This window comes from Electrophorus electricus, chromosome 2 (genome assembly GCF_013358815.1).
Source record: "Electrophorus electricus isolate fEleEle1 chromosome 2, fEleEle1.pri, whole genome shotgun sequence".
In the NCBI taxonomy this organism is placed as follows: Eukaryota; Metazoa; Chordata; class Actinopteri; order Gymnotiformes; family Gymnotidae; genus Electrophorus; species Electrophorus electricus.
In genome coordinates this window covers 14,996,779-15,016,256 of record NC_049536.1, presented here as the reverse complement: position 1 = coordinate 15,016,256, position 19,478 = coordinate 14,996,779, and the positions used below count along the sequence as shown (strand labels likewise).

Sequence of the window (19,478 nt, the reverse complement as noted above, 5' to 3'; positions counted from 1 at the left end):
AAAAGTGTAAGTTACTATTTAATTATTGAATATTTTTGCATTTGATTGGTCTGTTAAAGTTGGGCATATTAAGGCATGATTGAGTGTTTTTGCCAGTCTCACACTCTCCTGTTCTGCATGTCTGTGTGTGTGTCTGTCTGTGTGTTTATATGAGAACACTCTTTTCAGAGGGGAAATTTCCTGCGCCTGGAAGCTGCTCTCATCCTCAGGAATTTCCTGAGTGGGCAGACTGTGCTTCCTGCCTGAGTGCTGGGTGTAGTTTTTTTTTTTTTCCCTCCCCCTCACTCTGAAAGGGAAACTGTTGTCCCATGCCAACGGCCAAAAAATGAGCGCAGCCGGTTCTCTTCCTGCTCACAACCGGCTCCACATGTCATTAGGGAGGAAGAGACAGACAGAAAAGGAGAGACACAGAGAGACAGGGGGAAGAAAGAGAGGGAGACAGAGTGAGGGAGACAGAGACGATATATGGGGCCTGCTTCAAAAAACATTTGTGATGTGTGAGGAGCCATACACTCTAAAATGAGCTCCTCTTTGCCACTATTTAAATAAATAAAACATTTTCTTTCTTTTTTGTTTTTTTTTATTTGAATAGGGCTCCTTACAGCTTAGAGAACATGTGCACTGCAATGTAATAATGTATAAGTAAATAACAAAAAATATCTATTTGTCCATACATCCATAAATTACTGTTCTTTGAAAAGATGCAACTTCCAGACTTTAAGCTTTATTTACAAAAAATTTATATAGTAATATTGTAAATATAAATGTAGTTCTATGAAGGAAATGATCAGTAAGTTGGAGAAAAAGCAGTTAAAGAATGCTGCAGGTGGAGTTTGACTTAAGTGGCGAGTGTAAGCTTACATCCTGCACAGAACACTTCCAAAAAGCTTCTGCTTCTGACTGTAGAACAATACTATCATGTGAGTTTTGCAGTGGTTGATTCTGGTGTAGTCATGTATGGTAAATCATGCATGGCTAAATCACAGAGGAAGAGAAAGCAAAGTTCAAAGAAATATTGTATAAAGCAAAAACCTTCAGAATAACACATACAAGAATTAAGCAGTTGATTATTAATGGATAAGATGAGCAGTGTCTGGGCCCAAACTGCAAATCAGGGTGGAGAATATATGCTTTTACAATATAGGTGAAGGGAGAACATCAGACACAGGGCTGGTGAAGAGGGTGAATGGATGGATTTATGACTCGTCATGTTTTTGGGAAACCTAACTATGCACATTTCTCACATTTTTTTCTGTAAGAGTGATAAACCTCTGTGCTAATAATGCTTGTTTTTGTGTTTGTATGTAAAAATGCCATGACCAACATATGCAGGTTACAGTGCAAATCACTCTGTAGTATGCCTTCAGTTTAGCATTAAACTTGGACACAACAAATGGTGGGTGTAAGTGCAGTGCCCTGTTAATTACCTGACAACTAATTGCCAACTGTTGAAATAATGTTGGTTTTGACACAAAACCTTCAACTCTGTTTGTTCCAGTTTTTGTTCCAGACTCAGTAATGTCCATGACTAATCTTGGCAAATTCATATTTATATATTGTTGTTAGCCAATAAATAGGAATATGAAGTTAGATTAAAATTAAAATGTACATCATTATCTTTGATTCTGGGGAAATTGTTTTTGGTAAGATCTCAACAAAGCAGATGCATTGTAAAATGTCCCCTGATGCCAGCTGGTAGTCCGTGGTATACAATGGGAAAATGGCTGTAATGATAAACCCTATAATACATGCATGTTGTCTGAAAAGGAGGTATTTACCAGAAAGGGATTGATCATGAATCATGAGCTTTAACCCCTTTAATGCATGCTAGGCCAGTGTGCATTGAACATGGATCCATGCAATCTGCCCTCATATAAAGGCATACACCCTGCTGGCACAGTAAAGACTCCACCACTGAAGTAGTTAGAAGTTTTTGCTGTGCATGTAAAATACATATTGTATCTCATCAGGGGCATTGGACAACAAATGTCATTCAGTTGAATTTTTCATTAGTTGATAGAAATCTCAGCTGGCCATAAAAACAACAATTATTAGTCACCCTATTTAGAGTTGAGCCAGGATAGCTAAAAATTGACAAATGTAATGCGTTAAGATCTTCTAAAAGAACATCATTAATCATGATATTTTAGAGTTTCACCAGAACACCTAAAATAGACAAACATAATAAAAAAGGATCTTGAAAGGGAAGACTTTTATTTTTTATTTATTACACACACACACACACACACACACACACACACACAAAAATAAATAAATATATATATATATATATATATATATATATATATATATATATATATATATATATATATATATATATATATATATATATATATTTTAAAAACAAAAACTCACTCCATTGAATCTTTTTGACAGTACTTGTTCAAATATTTCATTCAGCATGTCCTGTCCTGCTTTGCAGTCATGCATTTGGCACTGGGGCCTAAAGATGAGCACTCTCCACAGGTGCAATAAGTGAAGAGGCCACAGAACATGAGGTGCTTCGAGACTGGACTTTACAAGAACCTGTGTCATTGCCACCTAGGTCCCATTCAGAGCCAAGATACTGAATGTTATTACATTTTTTTTTTCTTTCTCAATACCGATGACTGACAGATATACTGAGGTACACAGAGAGTAAAGATGGTGTGTGTGTGTGTGTGTGTGTGTGTGTGTGTGTGTGTGTGTGTGTGGGTAGGCAGGCATTCTGCAGTTAAAACCACGTGTGTACCTCAGGTTGAGGTTTGTCAACATTCATTGTTGGCTTGTAAAGGGCTCTATAAGGGTAGGGGGAAATGCGAGTTGTTTAGATGTTTGCTTTGTACAGGTTTTCTGGTGTACTTGAGTAAGCAAGTGGATGCTTTTAGGAACAAAAAGGCGAAGTAGGATATTTGTGTTAATGTGAAGCACCATACTTTGTAACAAGTGGATTTTTAACAGATGTATCACCAGCCTCCAGCACAATCACCATGCCCGCTTATGGGCACACATATATCTCCATTATTGTATGGCTGTATTACATGGATTCCATCCAAAACAGTTGAGCATGTAACAATTAAGCTTTTGGTCTCTGCAGTCCATTTATCATGAATGGCTGCACACTGCCTGTGCTGCAGGCCATGTGGTATCATACCCACAGCATCATTTGTCATTACTGTGATAAATGAGAATATTTGCTGTGTGTGCCTTGATCACACTGACCGAAATGTTTACATTGTCTAACAATGCATTACCTTGTACTGAATAACAGGGATTCACTGTAATCACAGTTTTGCAATAATGGCATTTGATTGTACTTGAAAATTATGAAAAAGCCCACATACATATGTGGTGCAAACTCATACAGTGGAGCGTGTGTGCATGCGAATGTGTGTGAGAGAGAGGGAGAGAGACATAACATGTTCTGTGAATAGAGTCTTTGAGGGGGAGTTGTGAGAGCAACAATGAAACCAGATAGCAGTGATCTCATCTCTACTCTCCTCCATTCATCCTTGGTGCCTGGGGGTTGCCTGGGCAACACCATGCATCTCTTTGAGTCAAGAGCGCTCCATTTTGGGAGCTCCCTCCCATGATTCCAGGGGGCGTGAATTATGCCATCAGACCAGATTAGATACCCACATAGCAACAGCTGTGGGGGTTCAACTTCATGGCTTGAGCTTCATACTCCATAGAGTATGTGGTCTGGTGGGTGGGTGAGATAGGGTGGGGGGGGAGGTGAGTAAAATAACAGCATGAACAAATACTGAATCAAAATGACCCTTCTCTGTCTCTGCTTAACTTCATTGTCGGTCTTGGTTGATGTGGTCTTCTCAAGCACTCTCTCCATCTTGATTCCAACCGCTCCATTCCTGCTCCCTCCCTCCTCACTGGCTCGCTCCTTTGCTGCTGACTGTTGATAAAACCTTCCACGTCACCCCAGCCTTTACCGCAGGAGGCTTCCTGTTCTGAAACTGAGCCTGTGCGGCTGTGCTGGGGTGAAGGAGGGGGCCGGGCTTCCTGTTAAAGTGCGTTGTGGGAAGTTCAGGCTCTCTTCCTCTCCTACCTCCTGTGGGTAACTGTCTCTCTGGAGGCTCTGTGCAGATGGCCAGTGCTGTGCACTGGACCCAGCCAATCTCAAGGCTTGCTACCACATGACCTAAGACATTAGTAGAACTCTAAATTGCTCTGTGCATCGCTGCTGCTTGGGGACACTAGTATGAACACATGCGCGCATACACCTACATGCACGCGTGTGTGTACGCGCACACACACGCACACATGCAAGCAAACACCTGCACCCTGCTGTGTACTGGATATCTGTGATTGAGATGACAAGTTACTATGGAAACCAAATTACTCTTAAATTCAAAGCTAGTGATGTAGCAGCTTAAAAACAAAGTTTGAGAGTGAGAAACAGAGAACAGAGCATAGTTGCAGCACCACAAAGAACAGTGCAAATGTACTTTCTATATGATGTCTGCTTGATGTCAAACAAAATGCATGAACAGTCTCTTTGTTTGGGGCCAGTTTGGAGGGGGCGTGGAGGTTAAAGAAGGAAGGGGTTTACAGTTGTAGCATGGTGGGGTGGGGTTTCTTCCGATTCCCTTCATGACGATGACAGTGCATGCATACCGAGGGTCAGAGATACCAGCTGCCGGGGCGGAGAAGGAAGGGTGCGAGTGGTGTCTGGCGATAAGCACACTTCACTGCCGATCCTGGCTGCATACCCGCCACTCCACATGCAACGCTAACCCAGACAGCAGCTGCATCAGCCAGAATTAGACCAACTAAACATTCGGGAATGACGGATACAGGCAGTTGTTTTGGGTATTATGGTGGGGTGTGCTTAAACACATATACGTATTTAGTAGCAGCGCGTGTGTGTGGTTTTTTGCTTTATACGGCGAGGCATGTGCATTTTTAAGGGACTTGCCGGCAGGTATCGTAATCAGATGTGTCAAATAGAGCTTCTACAGACTCTGCATGGATGTTGAGTTTTGACGGGTATCTGGCTTGGGAATTCTGGGTGGTTCCCCAATGCAGATGCTGTATTTGTCATGTTCCCACGCCATCTGAATTGTAAATGCAGGGGGGAATGCACTCACTAACAAAACAAGCATTCCCAAGTGTCCTACAAAGCAATACAAATTAAAAAGCTTTGGCTGTATGTTTGCCAGCTAAAGATAGGGCCTAGTTAAGTATGTGCAGTTTCTAAGTGTTGACAGTTTGTTAGAACGGGTTTGCAATAGCTGTGCAAACTGTACTTACTCATGTAGCTCATCTGGTAGAGCAGGTAGAGCATGGTGCTAGTAACACCAAGGTCAGGGGTCAAATTTCAAGGGAATTCACGTACTGTCATACTCATAAATATGTAAGTCTCTTTACATGTAATTTGTATATATGTAATAAAAAATAAATGCTTTATAATACAGCTCATATAGTATGGCATAATTTCCTGTCATTTACCATGTAATTTCCTGGAACTTGCAATGTAACTTCCCTGTATGAATTTGTACATGTACTGGTACAGCAGAAGAAAACAAGATGAGGAATAAGAGAGTAACAACTGGAAACTTGCAACATAACTTTCCAACATTTACCACATTATTTCCTGGAAATTAAGTGCAATACAAACAAATGTTTTTGCCCTTTGCTCATGACAGATGTGATGGTCATTTTTGTATTCATGTGGGTTTGGCAGACAAACTTCACTCTAACTCCTGTGATTTATGCTTAAGTCTTCTTCTTTGTTGTATGATTTTGAATAAGAACACACTGAGAAAAGGCTCTATACATTTGAAAATGTGTGCCTGACAGGCATGTTCATCCAGCATAGCAGCAACTCAAGGCTGAAGTAGAAGGAAAACTTGCCTCTTTCAAGTGCACAGCTATGGAATGCTTGTACTGTCATGCAAGGATAATGCTGAATACACTAATGTAACATACATGTATCTAATTACAGAATAATAAGTAATGCAGGGGTTTATAAAGTGCTATTCTCCCATTCTTATTATGGAAGTACAGAGTGCTTACTCTGTAAATACAGAGAAACAACAGGGAGTAGGCTGGATTAGTGATCACAGTAAACACTGTCAAACATTACAGGACCTATGCCCATCTGAGGTTACAGTAAGGAACCCAAGATTAGCTGATTTTTTTTCTGTTACCTTTCATGTCACAATTGACACACACTATGAACTTTTGAATAGATAGTAAGAAAACTTACTACAACAAAACATTAAACCTTTAGGTAGCACTTTACTGAAGGGCATTGTGCAGGAGGCTACAACTACACAAGCCCTTCATGACAATGACTTAAACATACATATTTAATACCTAAACATACACGCATGGCTACAAGCTACTGTAAGATAAACTCCATTTTCATAATAATAATTAATAATAATAAATAATTTCATAATAATTCTAGCCATGATTATATCACTCAGAATGTGCAACTAAAATGTGCAAATTTATTTATTTTACTGTTTTTACATTTGCTTAAACACTACTTTTTTAATACATCATAACACAAGGTATTAGATGTGGGAGGTATATGGCATATCTATACATAGGCTATACATCTGTAATAGGCACCCGTTTCAACGTTACTGTTGTTATATTTGCAGCAAGCAGCACTACCGTCTTGCCAGTTGAACTTTATCTATTATTCTTAGTGAATTCTTAGCTTGAATTCTGCCAAAGAAAGGAAAAAGATGGATTTGTAACAGGTGTTAAGGAAGGTGTCCCAAGAACTGAATACATTTGCCACAAAGGGAGAGAATGCACACTTTTCCCTAGTTAAGTATACATTTTCTATCATGTTGTAACAAGAAAAAACTTTTGTCAAGGAAGCAGTTTGTATGACTGTATAATTACCTGGCTTGTAACTACTTGACAAACACTTTCCTCTGTTACACTATGCCATTGCATAGGTCTGATAACCTCTTAGATGTTGGAAAAGCATTAACCATAAGCAGATACCAAGAATGCCAATGTATTTATAATAATCAATCAATATATTTATGCTTTCTCTTCAAATGTTCAGTCCAAGCTTCAACTCCTTTTTGCCATGGTCAGTCAGAATATCACTGTAGCTGGTATTATATGAAGTCAGTGAACACTGAGTGATTTTATGTGCAACTTTTGCATTCAAAGCCAGGGGTTTGGTTTTTGTACTGATTCCAGGCATACTGGTTTCATTTCTGGGAAGACCTTAAAAACGCTAAGAGGGGTGTGCTTGATTTGTACAGACATTGGTGAAATCTGAATGCAAAACTTGAGCATTTGCGAGGGTGAGGGCGTGGGGAGGTGGTGAATGACACGTCCTAGCATGTCATTCGTTTTTTTAAATTTTATTTATTTTTTTGTTGTTGATTTTTGTACTTCTGCTACACACTCTTATTGGCTTCTTTTAGTTCTAAATTCACCTAGCATTTAAGTCTGTGGTTCTACAGTTGGTTGGAGGTTGTTAATGCTCTCACTCTGCCACGATGGCTTTAGGTCTGCAGCCCGTGCTGTGGAGCAGGGAAGATGTGGGACAGTGGCTGCGCTGGGCAGAGAGAGAGTTCGCTCTGCGGCCCATCTCCAGCGGAAGCTTCCAGATGAATGGAAAGGCCCTCCTCCTGCTCACTAAGGAGGACTTCCGCTACCGTTCACCCCATTCAGGTGACCCCCCCCCCCCCCCCCCCCCCCCATATATATATATATATATATATATATACCTGTTACTTTACACTTTCTGAGAAGTCTCAGGAGTCCTTTTTGTGGTTTATACTTTAGTTCAGTCAGTTAGTCTGAAGTGTTGTCATTGAAAAATTTTCAGTAAATGCAGTACATCATTTCAAGTACTGTCTGTTGATTTCTTAAATGACACATTAGTTGTTTTGAAGTAAAATTACATGCTTGGGAAATGATCCCTTATTTACTGGATGCAGGCACAAAAGAATGGTGGTTGAAGCTGGTTGTCAGTGTAGTTTTCTGCCTAGGGAGGAAGTTGAGAATTGGGTAAGCATTTGGTAAGGAAGTGTTCTTCTAGCCACAACTGTCACCTGGTTGCATTAGGAATTTCCCTCTCTGCATCTAGATGACCAGAAACTGAGAACTGAAAGGTATCTCGCTTTGTTTGTGTATGTATAATTGTGTGTGTGTGTGTGTGTGTGTGTGTGTGTGTGTGTGTGTGTGTGTGTGTGTGTGTGTGTGTGTGCACCTGCTTGTGTGCTGACTTCCTTTATAAGAATAATTTCCTTGAAATTCTGGCTGGAAGTCTCAAAATACAGATTTTCATGAGATCCACTGTGAGAGGAACTTTCTGAAATGATCCTTCTTTTTTGTTTGGCTTTTACACTGTCCTAAAATTGACAAACAGGTCATATGCATTTCTGTCTAATCTTAAAGTTTGTATTTATTTTTTTAAGCATTTATGTTTACTTGTTTGTTTTTTTGTTTGTTGCTACTGGACAATGGTAAAAGCATAATATTAGAGAATAAACATTCAATAAACCATTTAAAATAGTTGCTCTTTAGCAAACAACAATGCTAATGGAATGCAGTGGGCACAGTTTCAGCCTGCTTCATAGACATTTAGCACCAAAGGCCATGGGAGATCCATCCGTGACTCTTACTTTTTGTCATTGTTCCACAGGGGATGTCCTGTATGAACTCTTGCAGCACATACTGAAGCAGAGAAAGCCCCACTCCTCCCTCCCTTCCACATGTTACCCTGGAAACCCTTTCCACTCCCTGCCCGATGCAGCACTTCAGCACCACAGACTTGAGGGTGAGTGTTCTTATAGTGAGATCACTTGCTTTAGTGCTACATTACCTGTAGCACACACCAGACATGAAGCTTCATCACAGGTTTGATACCATGCAATAAGGTGAATGAATGAATCTATAACTGGTGATTTATCATGTTGCATCAAATAAACCCGCTAATCTTTTGTTCTGTATATACGCTGCTTTGATTATATTCCAATCTGCACTTCAGTATGCTGTAAACAAGATAATGCATAAAATGCTCACATAGTAATGAGATTAAATCGCCTGAAGTCCAGCTTTCAAGGAAGTACAGACCCTGTTTTTTTTCTACTCAGTTAATAGAGATAAGGAATTTGCCTACTTCCGTGTATAGCAAATTGACTTTGAACTCTCTGTCGTTGAGGACTTGGGAGACACTGATTCTAAACATGGGTGTACCCTGAATCAACAGGTGGACCAGGAGGAAGTGGCAGTTTTGAATGTTGACAGAAAAACCTGTTGTACAAGGAAATGCACCTGTATTTAAATAGCATGTTTAATGTCACCAGGCTTTAGACCTTCATGGTTTTTTTTTTCAAAAATCAGGTTAATGCAGCCATATCTTGTTACTGGCAAGTTGTAGATTAAATTTTATTAAATGCATTTGATCCCATGTGTTGAGCAAATGAATACACTTTCTGTCCACCTGGCTCACTGGAAATAGCATTTCACATTTATTCAATGATAAAATTATTACCTTTCACAGAAACACAGATTGCCTTATGTACAATTGTTACTTGGTTAGATTTTTTTTTTTAACTATGCATGTAATCAACCTCAGAGTATATGTATATAACTCCCACACTTCTCTTTTTCTTATGATCTTCTATCCAGTTCTGTATCCAAATATATTTGAATCAGGTGTAATCCACAAGCACTTATGGGTCCCTCTGCTGGCTGAAAAGTCTCACATGCACTTCTCTTTCTGTGCATTAGAAACGGTACTACGAACCCCACGTGGGACAGACACTCTCCTGACTCACCCCCCTACTATCGAACTCCGACACCGCTCCCGCTCGCCCCACCATGCCGCACCCCGGCGCTCCCCCGCAGACCCGCCTCTCCCCCACCCTGGCTCAGCTGAAGACTCACAACAGACATCCTCCCAGCTGCCCGACAGCAACAATCACCTTCATGATGATCTGTACCCATTGTCGGTGTCTCCCACAGCCCCCAATGGGCATTGTCCCATGCCCCGTGACGCCCTACGGCCAGGCAGCCCCTGCCAGGAGGAGGTTCCGCCGCCTCGCGTCATCCAGCTCATGCCCAGTGCCATCATGCACCCGCTACTCCTCAGCCCCGGGCGAGCAGGCGTGCCGGGTGACTTCCGGCATGGCCGGGCGGCTCCCCAGGAAAATGGCAGAGAGGGGAAGGCCCATCACCATCACAATCACCATACTCACCATCCACCCCCCCACCACCCACTGAGCCTGGCAGGGCACCAGCAGGCACACCAGCTCCATGCGGCGGAAGATGCCCGCTACCGCAATCAGATCATCATGCCTGTCTCACCGCCCGATGAGCAAGGCATACCCATTGGACGCATCGCTGGTAAGACCATGCTGCGTGTATGGTACTAAAACCCGACAGAAGTTACCTTCCCTTACCAACCCTACAGGATCTGAATGAGGGTATTTGGGGAGTTATAAATCAGGAAGGTTCCTTGAATTGGAGGAAAAAAAACACTAATCATTTTTACTAGCCTCCACACCAGATGAACCTCTTCCTTCTGCCTTGTGGGGGCATGAAAAACCACATTTGATTGGTTTGTCATGACTCGTCTTGGCTGGTGGTAGAATATCACATTACCTAATGCAGCAGGTGCACAGACTTTACAGCTGCTCTTGTAGACATATCCTAACCTGCTGAACTGAAAGAACATGAATGTTAGATCATGATGTAATATTCATAATTCAACACTTCCTCTAGAAACCAGTAGGTCACAACTCTTATTTTTCAATCTTGTAACTAAATACCTTAGATTTTAATCAAAATGTAGTTACTCAATAACTCACTGTAGTTACTAAATAATATACTTAAAGATTAATAACTAATAATTATTATGATTAATAGCTAATAATAAGCCTTAAGGCTTAATAAGATTAAGGTCCCTCAGTCCCAACCTTGATCGCAATACCTCCCCTGTTTGTCAAGTTTAGGAGTGTACTTTTCAGACTTAATGAGAGTGAATATACATTTTCAGACTTAATGAAAATGGGAAATTATACTGGGAAATTTAACACAAACTGTTGGATAAACAGTTTTAAATTTACCATAAACTATTTGATAAACTGTTACCCTTGGGTATGAAATGTATTCTTAATAATTGGTTAAAGGTGCCATAGAATGCATTTATTAAGTACTTTATACTGTTCTCTGATGTCTATATAGACATTATGGGACTTTGGTCGGACCCCATGTGGGAGAGACACCCTCCTGAGATGTGGTTTTCCATGTCTATTTTCATGTATAATTTGATGAGCTCTGCTCTGATTGGCTGCTTTATATCGAGGCACCGTGATGACTCACAGAGAATCAATATCAACTATAGAAGTGAACCATGGAGCATTTAGGCATCTACTTTATATCCAAATTATCCAATCATGCAATACAAACATAGCAAGAAGTAATACTTGGGTTCTCAAACAAATCTGATTTTATGAGACTGACTACATGTCTTGTAAAATGAAAACTGTTTCCACTTCAGTACTGGAGAAGCTGAAGTTAGGAGCTAGTTAACTGGAGAGTATATATCTCTAAGCAACTGAAGTAGTTGGCTTCCGAGTTGTCAGGTAAATTTCAAATTTACCTGACAAAGGGATTGACAAAGCATATTATATTGACAAATGCATATTGTACTGTAGATTTATATGACAACACAGGCTATTTCTTTGAATGAGAGACAGGCAGAAAATTAAAAAGAATCTCTTTGTAAATAAACTAGGCTGTCATACCAGTTAGCTAGCTATTTATGATCATTACTTGGAGCTTGCTAGGTAGTAGCTAATATCACCTATACTAGCTACCATTATTTGTTTCACATGATTTTTTGTGACAACACAAGCTGAGTGAAGACTGCTTTATATTGACCAAGGTTTGAGAAACTGTCTGGAGTGAAATGTACAGAGCAAACTAACAATTTCAAATTCAAATTTTCCAAGATGCTTTTAAATATGATACATGCTTGTTGACAGTCCAGTTTCTTGGGAACGTTAAAAAAGTGTATGAAAATGATTGATTTCCCCTGCACAGCCTGGAACAATACATTTCTGTACATAATCTGCCATTTTCACGGTTGTTCCTCCATTGTCTGTGCTTGTTCTTAATTCCTGCAGAACCTTTTAAGTTTCTGCCTGAGTGTAGACTGATGTAGGTAAATTTTGGGTGCATAAATATTACTTGGTCAAGATTGTTATGAAACAATTTAGGATTTTGTAATTGACCCATTTCCTAATTTTGCTTACGTGGTATTTGCATTTGAAGTAGGAGTCAGTGTTTGTGTTTCAAGATATGAGAGTTCAATGTACTGAACTCTCTTTATTCAACTATGCAAAGTTAAATCATTTTCTGTTCTATGGCAACTTTTATGAGAGTTACAAAATCTGTTACTCTGTGGTATAAGAAAATCTATAAGATGATTAGCTGGAGTGCTCAAGGTCAATGTCTGATCTTTTGACTAAACTTTTGATGATACTACTACTACTACTACTACTACTACTACTACTACTACTAATAATAATAATAATAATAATAGCAATAGTACTAATAAGAATAGACAATAGTACTAATAAGAAAAGACAACAATAATGATGATGATGATGATGATGATAATAATAAGCTTTATTTGTATAGCTCCTAACTTAAATGTAGGTCAAAGTGCTTCACATAGGATTAAAAGACAACATGTAATTATGTAATATGTAAATATTTTTAAAGTTTCAAAAAACACCTTTCACTATGCCATTTCAGGGCATCATTCAAGATGTCAAATTTACTTGCATATCTATTTAGCTTACAGTTAAATTTAGTTCTCAGGCATGTTGTTTCTCTGAGTGCCTTTTTGAATAAGACACAATACATGGCAGCCAATTAGAACAGCTTATTTACATTATATCCATCTTAAATTCACTATAACAGGTCCAGCCTGCATTATCTGTTTTTAGAACATAAATCCACACAAATGCCTTGTAAATCTAGACTATATGTAACTTAGAGACAGGGTTCAATATATAGTGTTAAGAATGCTCAGATATGGCCAACTGTGAAGAATGTGTTTTTGTTCATTATTTATATTTATTTTTCTCTCTTGAGGTCAGGCTTGGGGGTATGCATGTTTGCCTTTATCCAGTGACATGTGCACTACTCTTTAATTTTGTAATTAAAAAAACCCCCCAAAAAACCCAATAATAATAATAATAAACGAAAACAACTGAATAATAAGAGAGGGAAATGGAGATTATTTATTTATTATTCTTACTTATTATTATTCCACCTTTCAGGGGGAATAAGCCACTTTTTTTCCTTTACTTTTAGATTGCAGATTGTTGTGGGACTACGTGTATCAGCTGCTCTCGGACAGCCGTTATGAGAACTACATCCGCTGGGAGGACCGTGACACCAAAGTGTTTAGAATCATTGACCCCAATGGTCTGGCTCGACTGTGGGGAAACCATAAGGTATGTCAGGAATTGTCTAATTTCTGTAATGCAGCACTTGTAGGCCACTGGTTCTTTTCTGTGAAATTCATGGAATTAAAAGTTAGCTGACTGATGGTGACTTTGGCACAGTTGAGACTAATACATATTTCCAGTGTCTTCTTTCATGAATTACCCGCTTTAAAATAACAAACAACAACATAGGTGATATCCAGATATTTGTTTCTACAGTATAAATGTATATTAAAAGCATCCAGCTTTCACCTAGCCTTCAAATCCATTTCAGAGAGGCCATTAAAAGCTGACACAAGATACACAGGGAACATGAACCCTATTCGTCAACTGTCAGTACATTAGTACATTAGTAGTAGCAAAAGTGGTGGACTACATCTTGGAGTTGAAAGTTGTATGGCAGATTATTTAGGTACTGCTATAAGTAAGTATATCCAATGAAGAGATCACTTTGTGTATATTTTATCATAAAACTCATAACCAAATATTCCATATTTCCCATGACTTCTGAAATGTATTTTTCATTATGAGGTTGTGTTCTCTGTGGTGTGCTTACAGAACAGGACAAACATGACATATGAGAAGATGTCAAGAGCACTAAGACACTACTACAAACTGAATATCATTAGGAAAGAACCAGGACAGAGACTGCTTTTCAGGTGAGGGGGAAGCAAATGACAATAATTTGAAATGGTATACTCACACAAACTCACACACTGCCTACTGGGTTTAGAATGTTCCGTCATTACCAGTTCTCCTGTGAAGTTGGGCATACCAACAAATGGGCTATAGTCTCTAACTGTACAGCTAAAAGGTGTTCCAACTAAATAAATATCTCTAACAAAGTTGGGGCAAACTAGATATTTTTTTTTTAGGTATGCCCTATTTATTGATTTGTATTGTGTGTCATCTCTGCATGTTCACAACAGGTTCATGAAAACCCCAGACGAGATCATGAGCGGACAGACGGACCGCCTGGAACATCTCGAGTCAGATACAGATGATCAAATATATGTTAAGGAGGAGTGCTGAGTGGTGACGCACACAGAGATGAACTTTTAAAGCCGTTGATGCCTCACCAATGTTTTGCTGACTTCAGTATCAACCATGCAGGCCTGGACATTTGCTCAGATTAAGTGGGAAGTAATCCTAGAAATCTGGATATTTACTGCACTGTTTTCTATGCTGATTCTTGATAATCTAATTCAGTTTTACTTTTACAATATGGTCTATGCTTAAGGAGAGCAAAACCTAAATATGACAATCATTTTATTGATGAATATTCCTTTCTTTTGCAAATTGCCTCTTTAAAATTCCTGGCACAATTAATTATTTCAAGCATTTTTCATTACAGACAATTTTTTGGGTGGTAGGGGGGATTAGGTGTATTGTACATGCCAATGATGCCATTTCTGTAAAGAAAAAAGTCATTTAAATTCAGTTCAAAAATAAAATTTAATTTCAGTCAGGATTCTTTTTGTATTGATTTTAACCAGTCATCACATTGGGATTTATAGTTGCTTAGTTAAATAATTGTTTGTCTGTACAAATGCTCTTTCAGGAACAGTAATCCATAGTTCTGCTTGTGCTAGGCTACGCAGTGTAGTGGTTTGTTACCCACATGTGAATAAAGAAAAATACAACAAAGGTGTTCTGCAGAAAACTAAAAACATTGCAGAAATGTTGTAATTTATCTAAAACTAGTTATTCTTAGCTACTAATTTACTAATTTATGTAATAATTTATGTAATAGGGCTGACAAAGCTAAAGTAATTTGTATTTTTATACTAACCAATCTTAGAAAAGCCTCACTGGTCGGAAAATATTAGTAGTATATTTAGTGCATTTTTGGTTGGGTCCCTGATAAATATGTAGATAATGGACCAACTATGCAAACGGGTGACTTTGTAGGTATGACTGGCAAACTGAAGAGATTACTGGCAAGTTATTTGCTGAATTAGGATAAAAAAAAGTCTTGCCATACTGATTTGCACTACATTTAAATTTAGGACATGCCCTTATACAAAGGGACTTGCGTATTTATTAGTATGACACCATGTGTTCTGGTCCCTGTTGCTCTATCAGGTGAACTACAGTGGATGGGCATTATTTCTCTATATTTGCATAATAATTTATAAAAAATATCTGTCCTTGGTGCTGATTATTTTACTAGGTTTTATTTAAATTGTGCATTGTACAACATATGGTTACAACTCTGCACAAAGTCTGAGTTTATATCTTTTAATTATTATGCAAAGGTGACATCAGAACAGCAGAAGGTAAGTGCACTGTGAAGAGTTTGGGTGATTCCAATGACAATGCAGTTTTTTTTTTTTAAATCCAAATGTATTTGAAAAAATAGATTATATTCTGCACTTCAGCCTCATATTCATCTTATTATTTCAAATCTTGAAAGTTCTTTAGTATAGAGACAAAAATCCATACTGATTTATCCAAGTACCATCTCAGAACATGGAGGGTACAGCAAAGCTTTGTCAGGTCAAGCTGTCACTGTGTAGTAAAACAAAAAATACACTAAACCTTTTAGCTATTGATGTTTAAAGATGGGGATCTCAAACCATCTCACATTGCACCCTGCGCTGCCAGGATACAAGGTACAAATTATAAAACATTGCATGTATGAATAATATCAGTCTGTTTCAGTTCAAAACTATAGAATCCAAAACATCACCCAGGTCTTACTCTCACTCTTTCTCCCACTCCTTCAGCTATTTATCCATATGGGGAGGAAAGCTTGATTTATCTATACCGCTCCTTTGGTGTCTGAATTTCTATCCTGAACTACCTTCCCTTCCCTTTGCCTACCAAAAGTCTAGTTCCTACCTTTCAGCAAAAAGAGAAAAGAGCAGAATGCCTGCTAACAAAGTTTAATAGCATAGAGTTATGAACAATCACACTTATTCACAGAAGAAATATAAATGTTAATCATGCAGTTATAATCAAGTCACCATACATTACAAACTGTTCACAAATTAATCACATATAATAAAGGGCACATTAAAGTCCAGTTCAATTCTCCTCACACTCCCCACTAAGAGGCTTTTATCAGAGGCCCTTCTCTCTAATGACAGAGCTCGATATGCATCCTGTAGCCAGCATTACGGTCACCATTTACATTCCTGTCCTTTGCGCCTGACTATGGCCATGAAATAAGCCTGTCACTGTCTTAAACTTTATGATGAAAAATGGGTAGATGCTTGAATGCTCCAACTATTATTCAGGTAACTTTTAAAGAGCATGTAATTATTTAGATAAGAATAATGTAATTAAATGTTCAAAATCAATTACAAAACAGTTTCACAAAAACAAGGGTTGCACCCAACAATTAAATAGAATTGTGTCAACAACAGAAGAACAGATACAATTGTTCTTTCTATGCAAGCCAACAGGCATATCAGTGGCTGTTTAGTCTGCCTTTTCCCTATTGCAGCCTTTGCAGTTTTTAATGCTATTCCTGAATGTATGAGCAGACCAGAGTTGGGTGTTTGGGGAAAAAGATGAAGCCCAAGACCAAATATGGTGGCTGTGTGAACTTGGTATAACATGTGCAAATGAGTTCAGCCTCATCATTTATTATTGAAGGACAGAGTGACTGCTCTCCAACAGAAACTGGGAGGAAGATGGATTTGCACACCATTGTGCAAAGCCGTTAGGTCAGGAAAGGGAGTGTTTACGGAATGGGCCTTACCGAAAGTCTTCTTATTGTACCTTGGACTGCAGACTTAGTATCACCCCTTCCATTTATAGGCCATCCCAGCAGAGGCAAAACTTCCAAACAACATCTGCCAATGGCGACTAGTAAGTCCTTCTTGGCAAATCACTTGGGAAAACACTTGATGCTTCCCTGGCATCTCTGGCAGCTGCTGCTGTTGCTTGTGACAGTGCCATGCTTCTATGTTCCCCTCTGTTACCTGTACATTCACTGAAGCTGTGTGGGCATCCAATGTTAATTGAATCACAGAAAATACCCAAGAGTGTGTTTATTGCACAAAGTCTTATTTAAGTTGATTAGGTAATATTTTTCCAAAGATATGCATATACATTGACAAATGTTTTCAATGTTCCATATCTGTCCAACATCTTCAACACCATTGATGAAGAAAGTAAAACTTTATTTGGTAGCTCCAAATATAATAGTTCTTTAGTTAATATCATGTGCTATTAAATTTTTTTTTTTAAAGTAAACTTTGGCACAATAGCTACAATGCATCATATAATTATCCCCAATCACCACTGGGAAGTCACCAGAGATGTTTTGCTTGACAAGATGCTTCCAGTTGACTACCTCAGTATCCTAATTCCTATCCAAATAAATATGCTTGACTAAAGGGAAACTGAAGTTAGAAATCTCTTCTTATCAAAGTATACAAATGGATGTAACTGAAGTAGAAACAAGATGAGAAGGTTGCAGGCACAATGTAAATGTTCTGTGACAAATAGAAACTTTCACTCTTTTTGAATTTACTTTACTCTATTACAGTATTTACACTTGCCTAAAATATGGTGTTGAGAAGAAAGGTACAAATTTTTAATAGAACACCAAAAGCATAAATTATGAATGCCAAAAAACAATTCTAGAATATAGCACATTATACTTTGTATTTGTTGGTATATGACACTGTACACTATTCTGATCATATTTGCGAAGTGTTTCCACATAAACATAAACTACATGTCTGGAGTATTTTTACAAATATTTAGTTCAGCAATTTTTTTAAATTATTTGTTTTCATGGAGAAAAGTCAGATAGTTGATGTACCTCATGACTGTGGGCACAGTGGTTATATGTGGTCCGTCTGCTTATGCTGATGTGACAGGAAGACAATGGAAGGATCCAGTCCAACTGAATTAATTCTGATTATAAATTAAGACCAAGTTATTTATATGCACTTTACTCAGCAATCTGATGAAAATCTCCATTTACATGCTCATTAGAAATAATTAGATCCAAAATTAAGTACACTGTAGAGCACATGACAATGAGCAACACAAGCAGACAAGCAGCAGTAGTCTATGACATAATATGCAACAACCAGAATTGGCAAGCTTGTGTTAATTACTTTAAAATTATGGAAGACTCAGGAAAACATACTTCTTAAAGAAGGAGTGAGCGGTTGATGTCATGTAACATTCTGTGAAATATGTTATTTAGATTTGCACTATAGACTAGTTTCATTTGCTCATATACTTGTCTGAATAGCTCGCTATTGCAAACTTTATACCCCAAGTCTTTTAAAGTTTGAAACTCTGTCTCTTCCTGTAATTGGGTACAGGTATTTACATGGCTATCATTCTGCTATTTAATGGATAATTTACAGGTCTACCCACCTTGTTCAACCGGATATAATTTGTATTCGGAATGGCCTCAATTGGAATAGTCTACTCCGGTTGAGGGTATATATGGTGCCAAATCTACATCACCGAATTTACGTGCCTGTGCATGAGACAAAACACAAGCAGGAAACACAATATCCAAGTTATTAGCAAGTAAAGTGGTGCATAGATTCATCCACCACTTCCGGTAGGCAAAACAGTGTATCACCAACTAGATAATTGCCAAGTATGAACAAAACACTCTTAACAGGCTATCTAGAACTGACCGTAACTATCAGTACACAAATGTACTCGATCCAGAGGAACCCTGAGGACTCCAAGCTCTATTCCTGGCACCAGCACATCACTGCTGCAGTAAGATTCCTTAGAGATTGCCAACACATGATCCAAACTAAATGACTGGGCAGCCCCAGTGTCTCGTAGGATGGTCATTGGTTGTTTGCAATCCCCCGTTAATGAAAACGCTAACACAAAAACACAATTGTTAACTGAAAACACAAATGGTTTAAACCCAGGTTCTATTGTAGCTGAGGTATAAGCATTAACTTTCTTCAATAACAAAAGGAGCATTCTTATGTCTCAAAGCAGGACATGCAGTAATAATGACATGCAGCCTTGTGTGTGTGACAGTAGATGCGTTCCTGTGTTTCTGTAACT

The 19,478-nt window shown here is 38.6% G+C and overlaps 1 protein-coding gene across 3 annotated transcripts in view; it reads left to right on the top strand.

The window, feature by feature from the left end:
* etv6 (ETS variant transcription factor 6) overlaps positions 1-14,934 on the top strand; it is a 22,037-nt gene extending 7,103 nt beyond the window's left edge. For 2 of the 3 annotated variants that reach the window (XM_027023010.2, XM_027023009.2), the window contains exons 3-8: positions 7,504-7,668; positions 8,645-8,779; positions 9,736-10,350; positions 13,333-13,475; positions 14,025-14,125; positions 14,396-14,934. In XM_027023010.2, coding sequence (XP_026878811.2) covers positions 7,504-7,668; positions 8,645-8,779; positions 9,736-10,350; positions 13,333-13,475; positions 14,025-14,125; positions 14,396-14,498 — 1,262 coding nt within the window. In that variant the 3' untranslated portion in view covers positions 14,499-14,934. The remainder of the gene's footprint in view (positions 1-7,503; positions 7,669-8,644; positions 8,780-9,735; positions 10,351-13,332; positions 13,476-14,024; positions 14,126-14,395) is intronic. The other variant, XM_027023011.2, reaches the window with a different exon arrangement.
* Positions 14,935-19,478: the final 4,544 nt, after the last annotated feature.